The 13,939-nt window shown below is 39.6% G+C and overlaps 1 protein-coding gene across 5 annotated transcripts in view; it reads right to left on the bottom strand.

Moving 5' to 3' along the window:
* The window catches only part of fars2 (phenylalanyl-tRNA synthetase 2, mitochondrial), a 446,969-nt gene that overhangs the window by 108,773 nt on the left and 324,257 nt on the right, over positions 1-13,939 (bottom strand). For all 5 annotated transcript variants that reach the window (XM_060849841.1, XM_060849840.1, XM_060849839.1 and 2 more), the window contains one exon: positions 9,869-10,020. In XM_060849841.1, the coding sequence (XP_060705824.1) occupies positions 9,869-10,020 (152 nt within the window). The remainder of the gene's footprint in view (positions 1-9,868; positions 10,021-13,939) is intronic.

Below are 13,939 nucleotides of genomic sequence, written 5' to 3'. Positions count from 1 at the left end.
TAGCGAGAGACTGGTGTTGTCTCCTTTGGAAAGGCCCACTCGAGTTAAGTTCTACTTAAATACTTAAGCTCTGAAAGGTAGAGCAACCATGGATATCGTGTCACCTGTTGGAATGACTGGATTTCTAGGATTGAAGAGTGGCACTGGCCATGTAAGCAACAGGTGGGAAAAAAATTCAGTGGTGGTGATGTTAGGGAGAGGATTGTAGAACAAGTCAGCAACACGAGAAGGGAGTGGCAGTCAGTGATGTTGAGTTCCTCTGTGTATTTGGTGGTGACCAGAAGCAGGTTGCATAATTTTACACGTTTGCATACTGCACGTTTACAGTTCACTTGCTACTAGATTAATGCTATCGGTGCAGGATGAGCTGCCTCAGTAATCATTAATTGCCCATTTAAAGGCTCCAACTGGCAGTGGGACAGGAAAGACAACTATGGGCCTTCCTGCCTCTGGCAAATTTTGATCGTGGTGGGAATGAGGCAGCATTCAGGTAAATCACTATTTTGCCTAGTTTAATGGCCTTCTTTACTTCAAACAGGTTACAAATGAGGTCTAAAACTCTGCACCACATCTCTACATTGCTCTTCTCTTTCATTGAACAGCCAGTCTTCTGTGCCATAGGATTTTGATATTAATTGTGGCTGTTCTTCCTTCTTACTCACCCTCTTAGAAAAATAGTACATCGAATTGGTTAGATAAGAGCAGTGTTTGCAGGATCTCCTTGTCAACCTCTTCTTAATCCCTGTTTTCTGGCTTTCTAACTGTTGTAACCTCTTTTTTCTAAACCAGTATTTTGCTCTGAAGTTTGATATTATCTTGGGTAAATCTGTTCAAAAATTTCACCTCTCCCCACCACCCTTTATGTATTGGAGTCTCTTTAGCTCAATTACACTGAGCCAGAGTTTTGAGATGGAGTCATTTCCTGCAGACATGTTTGCTTGATGGGAAGCAGTGAAAGAGAATGTAAATGAAACTATGAACTCAGATTTACAAGAGGCCTGTGCTGTGGGGAAACAAATGGACTCACCCCTCACACCAGATCTTCAATTCCCACTTGAGGTCAAAATCAGAGCATGACTTTCATTTCTTGTTACATAGTAATAAACCCAGTATACAATTTTATCAAAAGAAATCACTCAGTTGTAGATTTCCCAGTCAAATAATTAGACTTGATGGATTTAAATGACTCAGGATAATTCTTGAGCGTGAAAATTTGTTTTCAGCTGAGTTGTCTCATATCCATCAAATAATCAACAGTTATAAAATAAACGGAGCTTAGGGTCAGCATATTAAAATATCCTTCATTCAGTTCAGTCATTTGCACTGAGACGTTTGAATAGTTTATCTTATTTTAATTCCCTTTTAATAATACAAACCCATATATCAGTCTAACTTAAAGCTAGCCTGGAGCTAGATGTAAATTACTCTTTATTGCTTTACTGCTCAGTTTCAGTGTATATTGATTATAAATGATCCTGGATGGGTGAAAGAAGACCAAAAGCAGATGACAATAAGACAATAGACTATTCAATTTCTCTTCTTCACAACCCTCCGCTGAAAGAACCAAAGATATTCCTATAACATGGAATTTAGAAAGACCATCATTTAAGCACAGGATTAGTTCTCAAAAGGACCTCAAGTAAATAATCATTTGCATAGAGAAGAAAAATATGGGTATTTTCCTATCCGGATAAAATAAACCAATGAAGCAATGTGCCAGGGGACGCTGCCCATAAATAACAGAAGTGGTCCAACTGAGATAATTTTTACTCAGAATTCTTACATTATCTTGTTGTACTTTGTCAAAGGGACATCAAGTCAGCAGTTAAATCTACAAATGCAAAGTTGTAGTTAGCAAAGACAATTATAAAGATGGGCTTGATCGCTTAAGCCCCTAACAAAATTCATAATTTCCCATCATTTGGCAGCCCTGCAACAAGTTCAGCAAGTATAGGTTAATAATTGAAACAGGAAGGATCTTAATAATTTTGTACCCCCCAAATTTTAATTTATATCTCCAGCATGAATCCACCATCAAGCACATCTTTCACCTTCCCTCTCCTATGAACGTTTTGAAGGGACCTTAGTTCTGACACACTGTGCAACTTCACTATCAACTCCAAAATCATCATCCATTTGTCACAGCACCATCCTATGCAGTTGCAGGAAGTGTAACTCATGGAAAATACAGCACAGTACAGGCCCTTTTGGCCCTCGATGTTGCACCGATCCAAGCCCACCTAACCTACACTAGCCCACTATCCTTCATATATCTATCCAATGCCCATTTAAATGCCATAAAGAGGGAGAGTCCACCACTGCTACTGGCAGGGCATTCCATGAACTCACGACTCGCTGAGTAAAGAATCTACCCCTAATATCTGTCCTATCCCTACCACCCCTTAATTTAAAGATATGCCCCCTCTTAATAGCTGACTCCATATGTGGAAGAAGGTTCTCATGGTCAACCCTATCTAAACCCTAATCATCTTGTACACCTCTATCAAGTCACCTCTAAACCTTCTTTTCTCCAATGAAAACAGCCCCAAGTGCCTCAGCCTTTCCTCATACGATCTTCCTACCATACCAGGCAACATCCTGGTAAACCTCCTCTGCACCCATTCCAGTGCCTCCACATCCTTCCTATAGTATGGTGACCAAAACTGCACACAATATTCCAGATGTGTGCCACACCAGAGTCTTATACAACTGCAACATGACCTCAGGACTCCGGAACTCAATTCCTCTACCAATAAAAGCCAGTATGCCATATGCCTTCTTCACAGCACTATTTACCTGGGTGGCAACTTTCAGAGATCTGTGTACATGGACACCAAGATCCCTCTGCTCATCCACACTACCAAGTATCCGACCATTAGCCCAGTACCCCATCTTCTTGTTACTCTTACCAAAGTGAATCACTTCACACTTACCTACATTGAACTCCATTTGCCACTTTTCTGCCCAGCTGTGCAGCTTATCTATATCCCGCTGTAACCTGCCACATCCTTCCTCGCTGTCAACAACTCCACCGACTTTCGTATCATCCACAAACTTGCTCACCCAACCTTTTAGTCCCTCCTCCAGATCATTTATAAAAATGACAAACAACAATGGTCCCAAAACAGATCTTTGCGGAACACCGCTAGTAACTGCACTCCAAGATGAACCTTTACCACCAACTACTACCCTCTGTCTTCTTCCAGCCAGCCAATTCCTAATCCAAACCTCCAACGCACCCTCAATGCCATACCTCCGTATTTTTTGCAATAGCCCACCATGGGGAACCTTATCAAACGCCTTATTAAAATCCATATACACCACATCTACTGCTTTACCCTTGTCCACCTCCTTAGTCACCTTCTCAAAGAATTCAATAAGGTTTGTGAGGCACGACCTGCCCTTCACAAAACCATGCTGACTATCCTTGATCACATTATTCCTATCCAGATGTTCATTAATCTTATCCTTTACAATCCTCTCTAAGACTTTGCCCACAACAGAAGTGAGACTCACCGGCCTATAGCTACTAGGGTTATCCCTACTCCCTTCCTGAACAAGGGAACAATATTTGCTATCCTCTAGTCTTCTGGCACTAATCCTGTAGACAACGAGGACATAAAAATCAAGGCCAATGGCTATGCAATCTCCTCCCTTGCTTCCCAGAGAATCCTAGGATAAATGCCATCAGGCCCAGGGGACTTATCTATTTTCATCCTTTCCAGAATTTCCAACACCTCTTTCCTACATACCTCAAAGCGATCCATTCTAATTAATTGTGACTCAATATTCACATCGGCAACAATGTCCTGTTCCTGAGTAAATACTGATGAAAAGTATTCATTCAGTGTCTCCCCAATCTCTTCAGCCTCCACACGCAACTTCCCACTACTATCCTTGACCGGACCTATTTCTACCCTAGTCATTCTTTTACTCCTGACATACTTATAGAAAGCCTTTGGGTTTTCCCTAATCCTCGAGGAGAAAGTGAGGTTGCAGATGCTGGAGATCAGAGCTGAAAATGTGTTGCTGAAAAAGTGCAGCAGGTCAGGCAGCATCCAGGGAACAGGAGATTCGACGTTTCGGGCATAAGCCCTTCTTCAGGAATGGCTCCTGAAGCTCTCCTGAAGAAGGGCTTATGCCCGAAACGTCGAATCTCCTGTTCCCTGGATGCTGCCTGACCTGGTGCGCTTTTTCAGCAACACATTTTCAGCTTTTCCCTAATCCTACCAACCAAGGACTTTTCACGTCCCCTCCTTGCTGCTCTTAGCTCTCTCTTTAAATCCTTCCTGGCTATCTTATAACTCTCAAAAACTCATACACTTTTACCCCGTATATAATAATATATAAAAATATTTTGTAAATTCCACTTTAGAAATAGAACCAGTATGACTCAAGATTGGGATACAGACAGACACTGAACTCACACCTTTAATGCATTGTCTGAGCGGAGATGTCACCTTTTGTTATAAACCTTAAGTTATCTTGAGAAGGTGACTAAAAAGAAGTTCTGGGATTTACATAGTAATGAACCAAAACCTGCATTCTAAAAGATGTAAGGCTTAACAATCCAGGTTTGTTCAATATATCACTGTATGACACAATAACCTTTTGCTATAAATTCTGTGTCTTATGATCTTATACTCCACAACCACCTGATGAAGGAACAGCACTCCGAAAGCTAGTGCTTTCAAATAAACCTGTTAGACTAAAACCTGGTGTTGAGTGATTTTTAACTTTGTCCACCCCAGTCCAACACCAGCTCCTCCACATCTTTCAATTAAGACTCCTGTATTCCCTCTTCCCAATGCAGTTTTCTCTACCTTAGGGAGAACAAGTGCAGACTGAGTGCCTGCTGTGTTCAGTCTGTAAGCATGATCCTGACTTCCCACTCACTTGCCAATGCACAATGTTGCTCTCATGGTCACATCTTTATCCCAGGCTTGCTGTAATGCTCCAGTGAAACCCAACACAAGGTGGAGGATCAGCACCTCATTTTTCACTTAGGTACTTTACAGTCTTCTATATTCAATATGGAGTTCAATAACTTCAGACCATGAATGCTATCCTCCATTTGATATGCCTTTTTCTTCTCCCTAGTGTCTGCATTTTGGTTTCAGGCTTCTGCTTTCATTTAGACCTAACCTATATTCTGTCATATTAACCATTACTCTGGATTTGTCTCGTCTCTTCAACCATTATCACACTACAGCCTTTTACTCTACCACACTTGTGAGCTCTAACTTCCATCACCCACTAACCATTCCCTAACATTCACATTTGTCTGATTTGCTCCTCCCATTTTCTTCAACAGCATGAAATTAATAAATTTCCACTTCTCTTCAGTTCAGAAGAAGTTATATTGGATGGAAACATTGACTTTGTTTCTTTCCCCATATATGCTGTCAGCAACATTTCTTTTGGGCCATGGATGTAGGCAGCCATTTCAATGTTCTGTGCATGACGATTGGCTGTGCTGATGCCAATCACAGCAATGACTTCTGGCTTTGAAAGTTGTCGTAGCACATGGACCTTGGAGGTTCGCGCAGAAGAACGAAAGGAAAAATGCTGGCTGCCATACTTGCTGAATTTCTGCAGGACTTACTGTTTTTATTTCAATTTATAGAATTGCTACAGTGGTGAAATGCTTCCAGGTCATTGTAATAAGTAGAAGCTGATTTCAGGTACGTTGCTTTTACTGCTGTAATACAAAACTAAAGCATTAAAATAGCTGGAATTAAAACATCTTAAAAATTCAAACTGATCAATAATTAAGTCGACAACCATTCAGTCAACATATGCACAGCAAAGATCAGCTGATCTATATCTGTGATGTTGGTTGAAAGATAAATATTGTCCTGAGTGCCTTGAATAACTCCCTTACTCTTCTTTGGAATCATTTCATGGTATCATTCCAATTGAAATGTCAGACAGGTCCTTGGTTAGTATTACATTTAAAATTTAGCACCTCTAAGAGTGACACTCCCTCAGTATTGTACTGAAATGTTTTTCTTTGTTCTCAAGTCCTGAAGTGGGGCAGGAACCCACAACATTCTGGTGAGAGAGTTATGAACTCATGCATGGCTGAGTCAGCAGAAATAATCTGGTGGGTGGTATACAATTTACAATCAAGACTTGTAAACAATACAACCCCATTTAATGTGGCTGTTTATACTAATAATGGGAGTATTTTATTCCTATATACCATTAGCCTTACCTTCATGGTGTAAAATTAACACAGTCACATAGTAGTTAAACTGAGGGATACACCTTTATTTTCACTGATTGTGGCTTAATTCAAAGAATAACAATAATTGTCTTTTCATTTTCACACAGCATAAACTTTTAAACCAGGAACCACAAAATGGAATTTGCTCAAAACTGTGTAATTTTCAAAATGAAGGCGTGCACTTCAATCATTGTACAATCCCAAACATGTTAAATAGGGATGAAATGTAAAAAATTAAAGGCACACAAAACTTTGTCCCTGACAAAATTAGATGAAGAACATGACTGATAGAGTATTTGTGCTGCAGATGAAGAAAATATGAATATTACATTACAACAGGCCAATACATAGACGCAGGAATAATATCCCTACAGTTTTCAATGGCCTTCAATATCTTTTACATCAGTACGAAAATAATCTGCATTTTGGCAATATTGCCAAAGAGTTTTCTACCAGAGATACATTGTTTTTGGCAGAGATGTTCAATCCATGATATTTTTAATGTCTCCCTATTTGTTGCAGTTAATGCACAAGTTTATTCATAAACACTTTTGCAACCCCACCCCCCCCCGGCCCACCTATTTCCTTTACTCTTATCCTTTCTCTCTATCGCTCAAGATTGAAACATCAATGATAGGAGCAGGAGAAGGCCATTCAGCCCTTCGAGCCTGCTCTGCCAATCATCACGATCATGGCTGATCGTCCAACTCAACAGCCTAATCCTGCTTTCTCCCCATAGCCTTTGATCCCATTCAGCCTAAGTGATATATTGAGCTACCTCGTGATTACATTCAATGTTTTGGCATCAACTATTTCTTGTGATAATGAATCCCATAGGCTCACCACTCTCCGGGTGAAGAAATGTCTCCTCATCTCCATCCTAAATGGTCTACCCTGAATCCTTCGACTGTAACCCCTAGCTCTGGACACACCCACCTTCGAAAACATCCTTCCTGTCTAGTCCTGTTAGAATTTTATAAGTCTATATGAGATTCCGCTCCTCATTTGTCTGAACTCCAGTGAAAACAATCCGAACCTAGTCAATCTCTCCTCATACGTCAGTCCCGCCATCCCTGGAGCAGCCTGGCACACCTTTGCTGCACTCGAGAGAGAGAGCAAGATCATCCTTCCATAGAAAAGGAGACCAATACAGCCCACAATATTCCAGGTATGGCTTTACGAAGGCCCTGTATAACTGCAACAACAATCCCTGCTCCTGTACTCGAAACCTTTCACAATGAAGGCCAACATACCCTTTGCCTTCTTTACTACTTGCTATACCTGCATGCCTACCTTCAGTGACCGGTGCACAAGGACACCCAGGTTCTGCTGCACAAATCCCTCTCCTGATTTATAGCCATTTAAATATATTCATGACAAATGTGGTATCAATGTGAAGCACGATCACTCTGCATCAATGCTCCAGATGTCATGTAAACGTAACTTACATCTAGAGTCAGGACAGTAGCCGTCACTGACACACAACTCCACGTTTGCATGAAACATATTTAGGGCCCAATTTTAACTGCAGCACAGGATGGGTTTCTGAATGAATTAAAATTGGGTCCTTATCAATTAAGGGGCTAGAGAACCTATTTATACTGAGATTTATGAATGTAATAAGCCCTTAATTAGCCTTTGTAATGAACTTCTCATCTGTGCCTGATGACTTGCTGAGGTCACCCAGTATTTGGTCCCAGGAAATATGGCAGCAGGTAGAATCCAATGAGAAATGGGGTGAGATTATATCAAGGAGAAAGTAGGGACTGAAGATGCTGGAGATCAGAGTTGAGAGTATGGTGCTGGAAAAACACAGCAGGTCAGGCAACATCCGAGAAGCAGGAGAATCGATGTTTCAGGCATTCCTGATGAACGGCTTATGCCCGAAACATCAATTCTCCTGCTTCTCAGATGTTGCCTGACCTGCTGTGCTTTTCCAGCACCACATTCTCGACTGAGATTATATCAAGTCTGGATAGTACTGCCAAGCTAATCAACTTCTCTAATTCAATTCTCATAGAAACTTGATTCTAAGCAGGAATCACCTGCTCAATAGAAGGAATATTCTGGATATAGAGACATATAGCACGGAAACAGACTCTTGGGTCCGACTTGTCCAAGCCGACCAGAGATGCCAGTTTGACCTAGTTCTATTTCCCAGCATTTGGCCCACATCCCTCTAAACCCTTCCTATTTATGTACCCATCTAGATGTCTTTTAAATGTTGTAATTACACCCACCTCCGCCACTTCCTCTGGCAGTTCACTCCACACACACACACACACACACACACACACACACACACACACACAACACCCTTTGTGTGAAAACGTTACACATTAGGTCCTTTTTAACCTATGAATAACCTCTTAAACCTATGTCCTCTAGTTTTGGACTCCCCCACTCTAAGGAAAAGACCTTGGCTATTCACCCTATCCATATCGCTCATGATTTCATAAACGTCTCCATATTGTAACGCTGCAGTAATCTCTTTCAGTTTGACAGCAGCTAACCCAAAAAAGACCACAAGGCTGAGAGCATGACCCAGGATAAGAACCAGTAATGGAGTTATCCACTAAGTTAATGTGGACCGCATCTCAGTCACTTTCCGTGCCAACCAGTGTCACTTGGCAGTAATCATGAATATTATACAAAGATAGTAGCGGTGAACCCAGGTGATCTCTGGGCTATTAAATCAAATGGTTGTTTTACTAAAGGAAAAGGAGGAAAAAAAAGTTTTAAAAAATTATAATTTATCATTTGATACAGTCAGTCATTAGGCATTGACTTTGAAGAAAATAGTTCCAGAACCTTCATATAATTCTGGCTTACAAGCAAATTAATAATACCACTGTTAAGATCATTTGTCCTGATTTAGATTTCAACCTAAAGCTTGACCAATTAATTACTATGTTGCAACTGAAACTTGTAAGCTTGATTTGCTGAGACAGAATATTTTATGTGCAGCTGTTTTCATTTTCAGTAGTTTCGTGACACTAGTTTAAATTTTTCTGCAGGAATGTAATTGGAAAATTACATCCAAAATTCATGGGACTAATTCCCTCCTTTAATTATAAAAATAAAGATTTCATGTCATCTAACCATCATTTAGGCATAACAGCATGTCCAAGTATATGTAATTGTGAATACTTCTCAGTTTCTAATGCGACTCTCACTGATGCGACAAAAATGTATTGAAAGTAATAGAAAATGCAGTGGAACTCTCAGGGAAGTCAAAGTTTAAAGATTTGCTCAAGAGAATAGCAAAAAAAAATTAGAACAACTATTTTCTTTCCTGTTGCATCTAAAGTGCCTGACGCAATCTTATGCCAGTTTTGAACATTTACAAAGATATTTACAAGTTTAGCATTAAGACAGTGCCATTTTAAAGAATTATGACCTGTTTGAGCATAGGGATTGATAGAGGAACGTAAAAGAAGAAGGAATTCAGGCACAGTGCATTCATGTGTGTAGCACACCGGTATCAAGTTTCTCTGATCATTGATGGTGAATTTTTTTTTTATGTTCCAATTACCCATGCCTCTAGGCTCAACCACACAGAAAATTCGACCTACTGTCCAGATTATCAGGCACCCATCAGTACACAGATTCATTTCTGAAAAGAGTCGTGGTACTTACTTTGGATGTGTAAACTGGTCAATAAGGCTGACCTTCTCCACCAGGTCACCGCCAATATTTCGCACCAAATCATAGAAATCATTTTCTTCATATCCTTCTTTTGGAATCCAAAAAGAGATGTCATTTACTAATGGTGGGTATTTGCTGAGGGGCTGAAAAACAAATTGATTAGAAATTAGTTACAAACAGGTTCATTATTAGAACAGAAAATGTGGAAAAACTTGGCAGACAAATCTACAGTTAGAGAAAGATTGTTCATTTCAGGCCAATTCATTTGAAAGATATCACAACTAGGGGAAAAAAAACACAGTGGTAGTGCAGTGTGGAGCAATAGAAAGAGAAAAGAACTAAGGAGAAGATCTACTTCCCTTAACTCTGCCACATACTTTCCCCTTGGTTTTGCCCATCACCTTGATCCATAATCCTGCCCCTTTCTCTGGATTTAAGACTATAAAGTGCTCATGGTTGTTACACTAAGAACAGACTGAAAAGCTGATGGCATAGCCTGAAGAGGCCCCAGGGAGGGTGAGAGATAACAGGACATTGGAGCCGTGTCTAAATGCACGTAGCTCAAACTGAGGTAATAGAATGTTATCAGGTGAGAACCAATGACATACCAAAATTCTGCATTTTACCAAATAAGGATGTAACTCTGGAATGTGAGAGGACAAAAGGATAGACAAATTAAAAATATAGTCAGAACGCGCCTTCTCCAGTGAGCTAGACACCTCACTGTACTGTGTACGATTCTCTCTCATTAAACCTGTTTATACTTTTAATCAGACCCGGTGTCTCTCTCCTCCAAACGAACACGGGGACAGAAGTCCTGTCCTAACATGGTAGACAAGCAGGAAGCTGGAAGAACACAGCAAGTCAAACAGCCTCAGGAGGTGGAGAAATCAACATTTCAGGTGTAACCCTTCATCAGGATTTGGGGTGGGCATAAGGGGAGCTGCAGTAAAAGGGGATTGCGGAGGAGGGGTCGGGTGCTGAGGTAGATTAGGTGAACACGGGTCGAGGATACGACCCAGTTGGTCGATGGGAGGAATGAATCCAGTTGGTAGCTGGAAGGAAAGGTCAATCGGAGGAAAGGAAGGGTGGGGGAGGGGCTGGGAATGGTGTCAGAGGATGGGTAGGGATGTTATTTGAAAGTGGAGAACTCAATGTTAAGTCCTCCGGCTGTAGGCTGCCCAGGTGGAAGATGAGGTGTTGTTCCTTCAATTTGCAGTCTCATTCACTTTGGCAATGGAGGAGGCCAAGGATGTCATATGGCAAGGGAGTGGGAAGGGGAATTAAAATCAGTGGTGACTGGGAGGTCAGGTCAGCCCCTGCGGGCTCAGCTGAGTTGCTCAGCGAAACGTGCCTGGAACTTACATTTGGTCTCCTCGATGTAGTGAAAACTACATTGGGAGCACAGGAAACAAGTGTTAATCACTCATTTGTTTCCTTCCAGTTCTGATGAAATGCCACTGATCTAAAATATTGACCACTAAATCTGAACTAGCAAAGACAAAACAGTACCAACATTTAATTACACTTATTTTTATTAGCTTTTTTAATTGCAACTTGCAATAATTTAAAGTCCAGTTTGCACAGTGCCCTCTGAAAGGGAATTGAGAATTGTTTGAACAGAGAAAGCAAATGTGCGTCTTATTAAGTAATTAAGTTGAAGAACTCTTCAGACAGACACAAAATATAAATATCAAAAATAAAACTTATTTATTTCATTTCTTTTAGTTTTAATTTTTTTTAAAAAATCCTACTATAATTAAAATGTTGAGGATTGAGACTCCTCATTCTTAGAAGTTAACTTTCAGTGCCAAGAATTTTCTTTGCTGATGGCCTCGCTTTAATTGATTTCATTGGCCTGCTAAGCTGTTGTTCTCAAAACTGATATTGCTTGTTCTGCTTAACTTTCCAGCATTTACTGTTCTTGTTACTGATTTAAATACATAACATTCTTAAAAGTAAACCACATTTTTAAACTAAATGAATGATCTTCACTCACAATAAATAACAGCACAGCTCGGCATGTCATCTTTGTACTTCTTTAAACGTGAACTCTTTCACAACTCCAATGCTAATTGAGCCACAAATGGTGACCATGCAATCAGTTCTCAAGGCCCTAACCTGTAGCACTACTGCCCTAAACCTTTCAGTCCTTTTATCTTTATTTCCTGCTTTGAGTTACTGCATTTTGAACAGTTTACTATTTTTCAAAGGTACTACATAACTGTAAATTGTTGACCTAATTTTATGTGTTTATATTTCTGTAATAGTTTTGAACTCATATTTTCTCTATCTCATTCACTTAGTTTACAAGATGGACATCAAGATTGAGACATATTCTTTTCAGGCAGTTCACTGTTTTATATTCTCAATCAACTGAACGATCAAATTCTAAATTGGCTAAATTTACCACAGTCCTTTGTCTGAGACCTGAACTAATTCAGACATCAATGTGAACATGCAATTGGGTCTCTACTTAATGAATCTTGCCTTGTTTACTGTCCATGCATTACTGATTGGGCTTTATCCTCTCCCATCTCTGTCCGCTATTTTTATGTGATGTGTGTACAAGTAATGAGGTGCAAAGGAATCAAAAGGTAATAAGCCTGTGTAACCCCATTTCGATTGCTCACTCAACTTTCTGCCACATAGAAAAAAACCCTCAATGACTTTAAATCAACAGACTTGTGCCCAATAATGACTGATATACAGCATATTTTATACGTCCCTCTGTTTGCTTCTTTTTTTTAACTCTGTTGCATTAATGAAGCCGGGTCTCACCACATAGATAAATACACATTCAGACAATTACAAATGTGAGGCCACTTTTCAACAAACTCACCAACAATAACATTGGGTCATATCTCCTATCATTGGATGGCATAAATTCTTGTTTTGTTTTTAACACATTGTTAATTAATTATTGCCTGACTGTTACAGCTTACATTGCATTAATTAGAAGTCTTTAGGTGGATTTACTTCAGTAGACAGTGTTCCCAGCAGTATTCCTGGAATAGCAGCACCACTTTGGAGAAAAGAGCTAAACATAAGTCATTTGAGCAACACAATTCTCAGAATTCAGATTCAGGATTTTTTTAAGACATGAGGGAATAGTCATATTTCCTGGAAGAAGGTCTATGAACTATTAGAATTATTTGAAACAAAAGGCCTTCTTTTGTGGATTCTAGAACAACATCTATGAAAAGAAACAAAATTGGTTCAGGTCAATGACTTTCAGCAGAGCTGATCGCTGATAAAAGCTAACTGAACTGCAACATTAAAATTGCTTTAAGGCTATAATCATATTTTTCTGACAAATTAAGTGAGTTTGAAATGGGAGTTCAAAATGAGAAAAAATAAACTTCACAACAGTATGGAGAATTCTGGTTTAAACCGATGCATAGAAAATATTCTTAATTTTATCTTCACAATAAGCATTCTTCAAGTCAGTCGTGATACATATTGGATCCTATTATTCCCCATTGCTCATCATGTTGTGTGAACTAGCTGGGCTCTTGTCTTAATGAGATGGATTTGTTGCTATTATCTTTGCTTTCAGTTGGGATCTACAGGGCCTACTTTGTCAAGTTTGGTAGAAGAAAAGCACAACTCTAACAAAGGATGTCCTTGTCTTAAACAAAAGGTATTTTGTAGCATGATGGTTACATACATGTTGTTACATTGGTAAGATCTGAAGAGACCAATATAAAAGGTCTATCACCTTCAAGACCTGCATTTCACCCAAGACCTTATGACATCATCATATTGTGTGGAGTTTAATGAACATTCCAGTATTAACTAAACACCTTGTAAAACAATATAAGGTGTAACAAATAGATGGATTTCTGTTTTATGAGTCAAAATTCAATCCAGGTAGAGATAGCAGTTGTAAGATCACATTCTAAATTATGGAAGCAAAGTGTGTACATTCATATTGAATATCTCCAAATGGATTACTGTCTTAAATGTACTTATAGTGTTCTGTTATTAAGAGTGAAGAACACAACATTTTGTATCAAAGCTTTTGTTTTAATTACTTGGCACAGGGCCCAACAGACCACT

The sequence above is a fragment of the Hemiscyllium ocellatum genome, chromosome 34, assembly GCF_020745735.1.
Source record: "Hemiscyllium ocellatum isolate sHemOce1 chromosome 34, sHemOce1.pat.X.cur, whole genome shotgun sequence".
In the NCBI taxonomy this organism is placed as follows: Eukaryota; Metazoa; Chordata; class Chondrichthyes; order Orectolobiformes; family Hemiscylliidae; genus Hemiscyllium; species Hemiscyllium ocellatum.
Note: the sequence above shows the minus strand (reverse complement) of the source record. Positions and strands in the feature narration are given on the sequence as shown.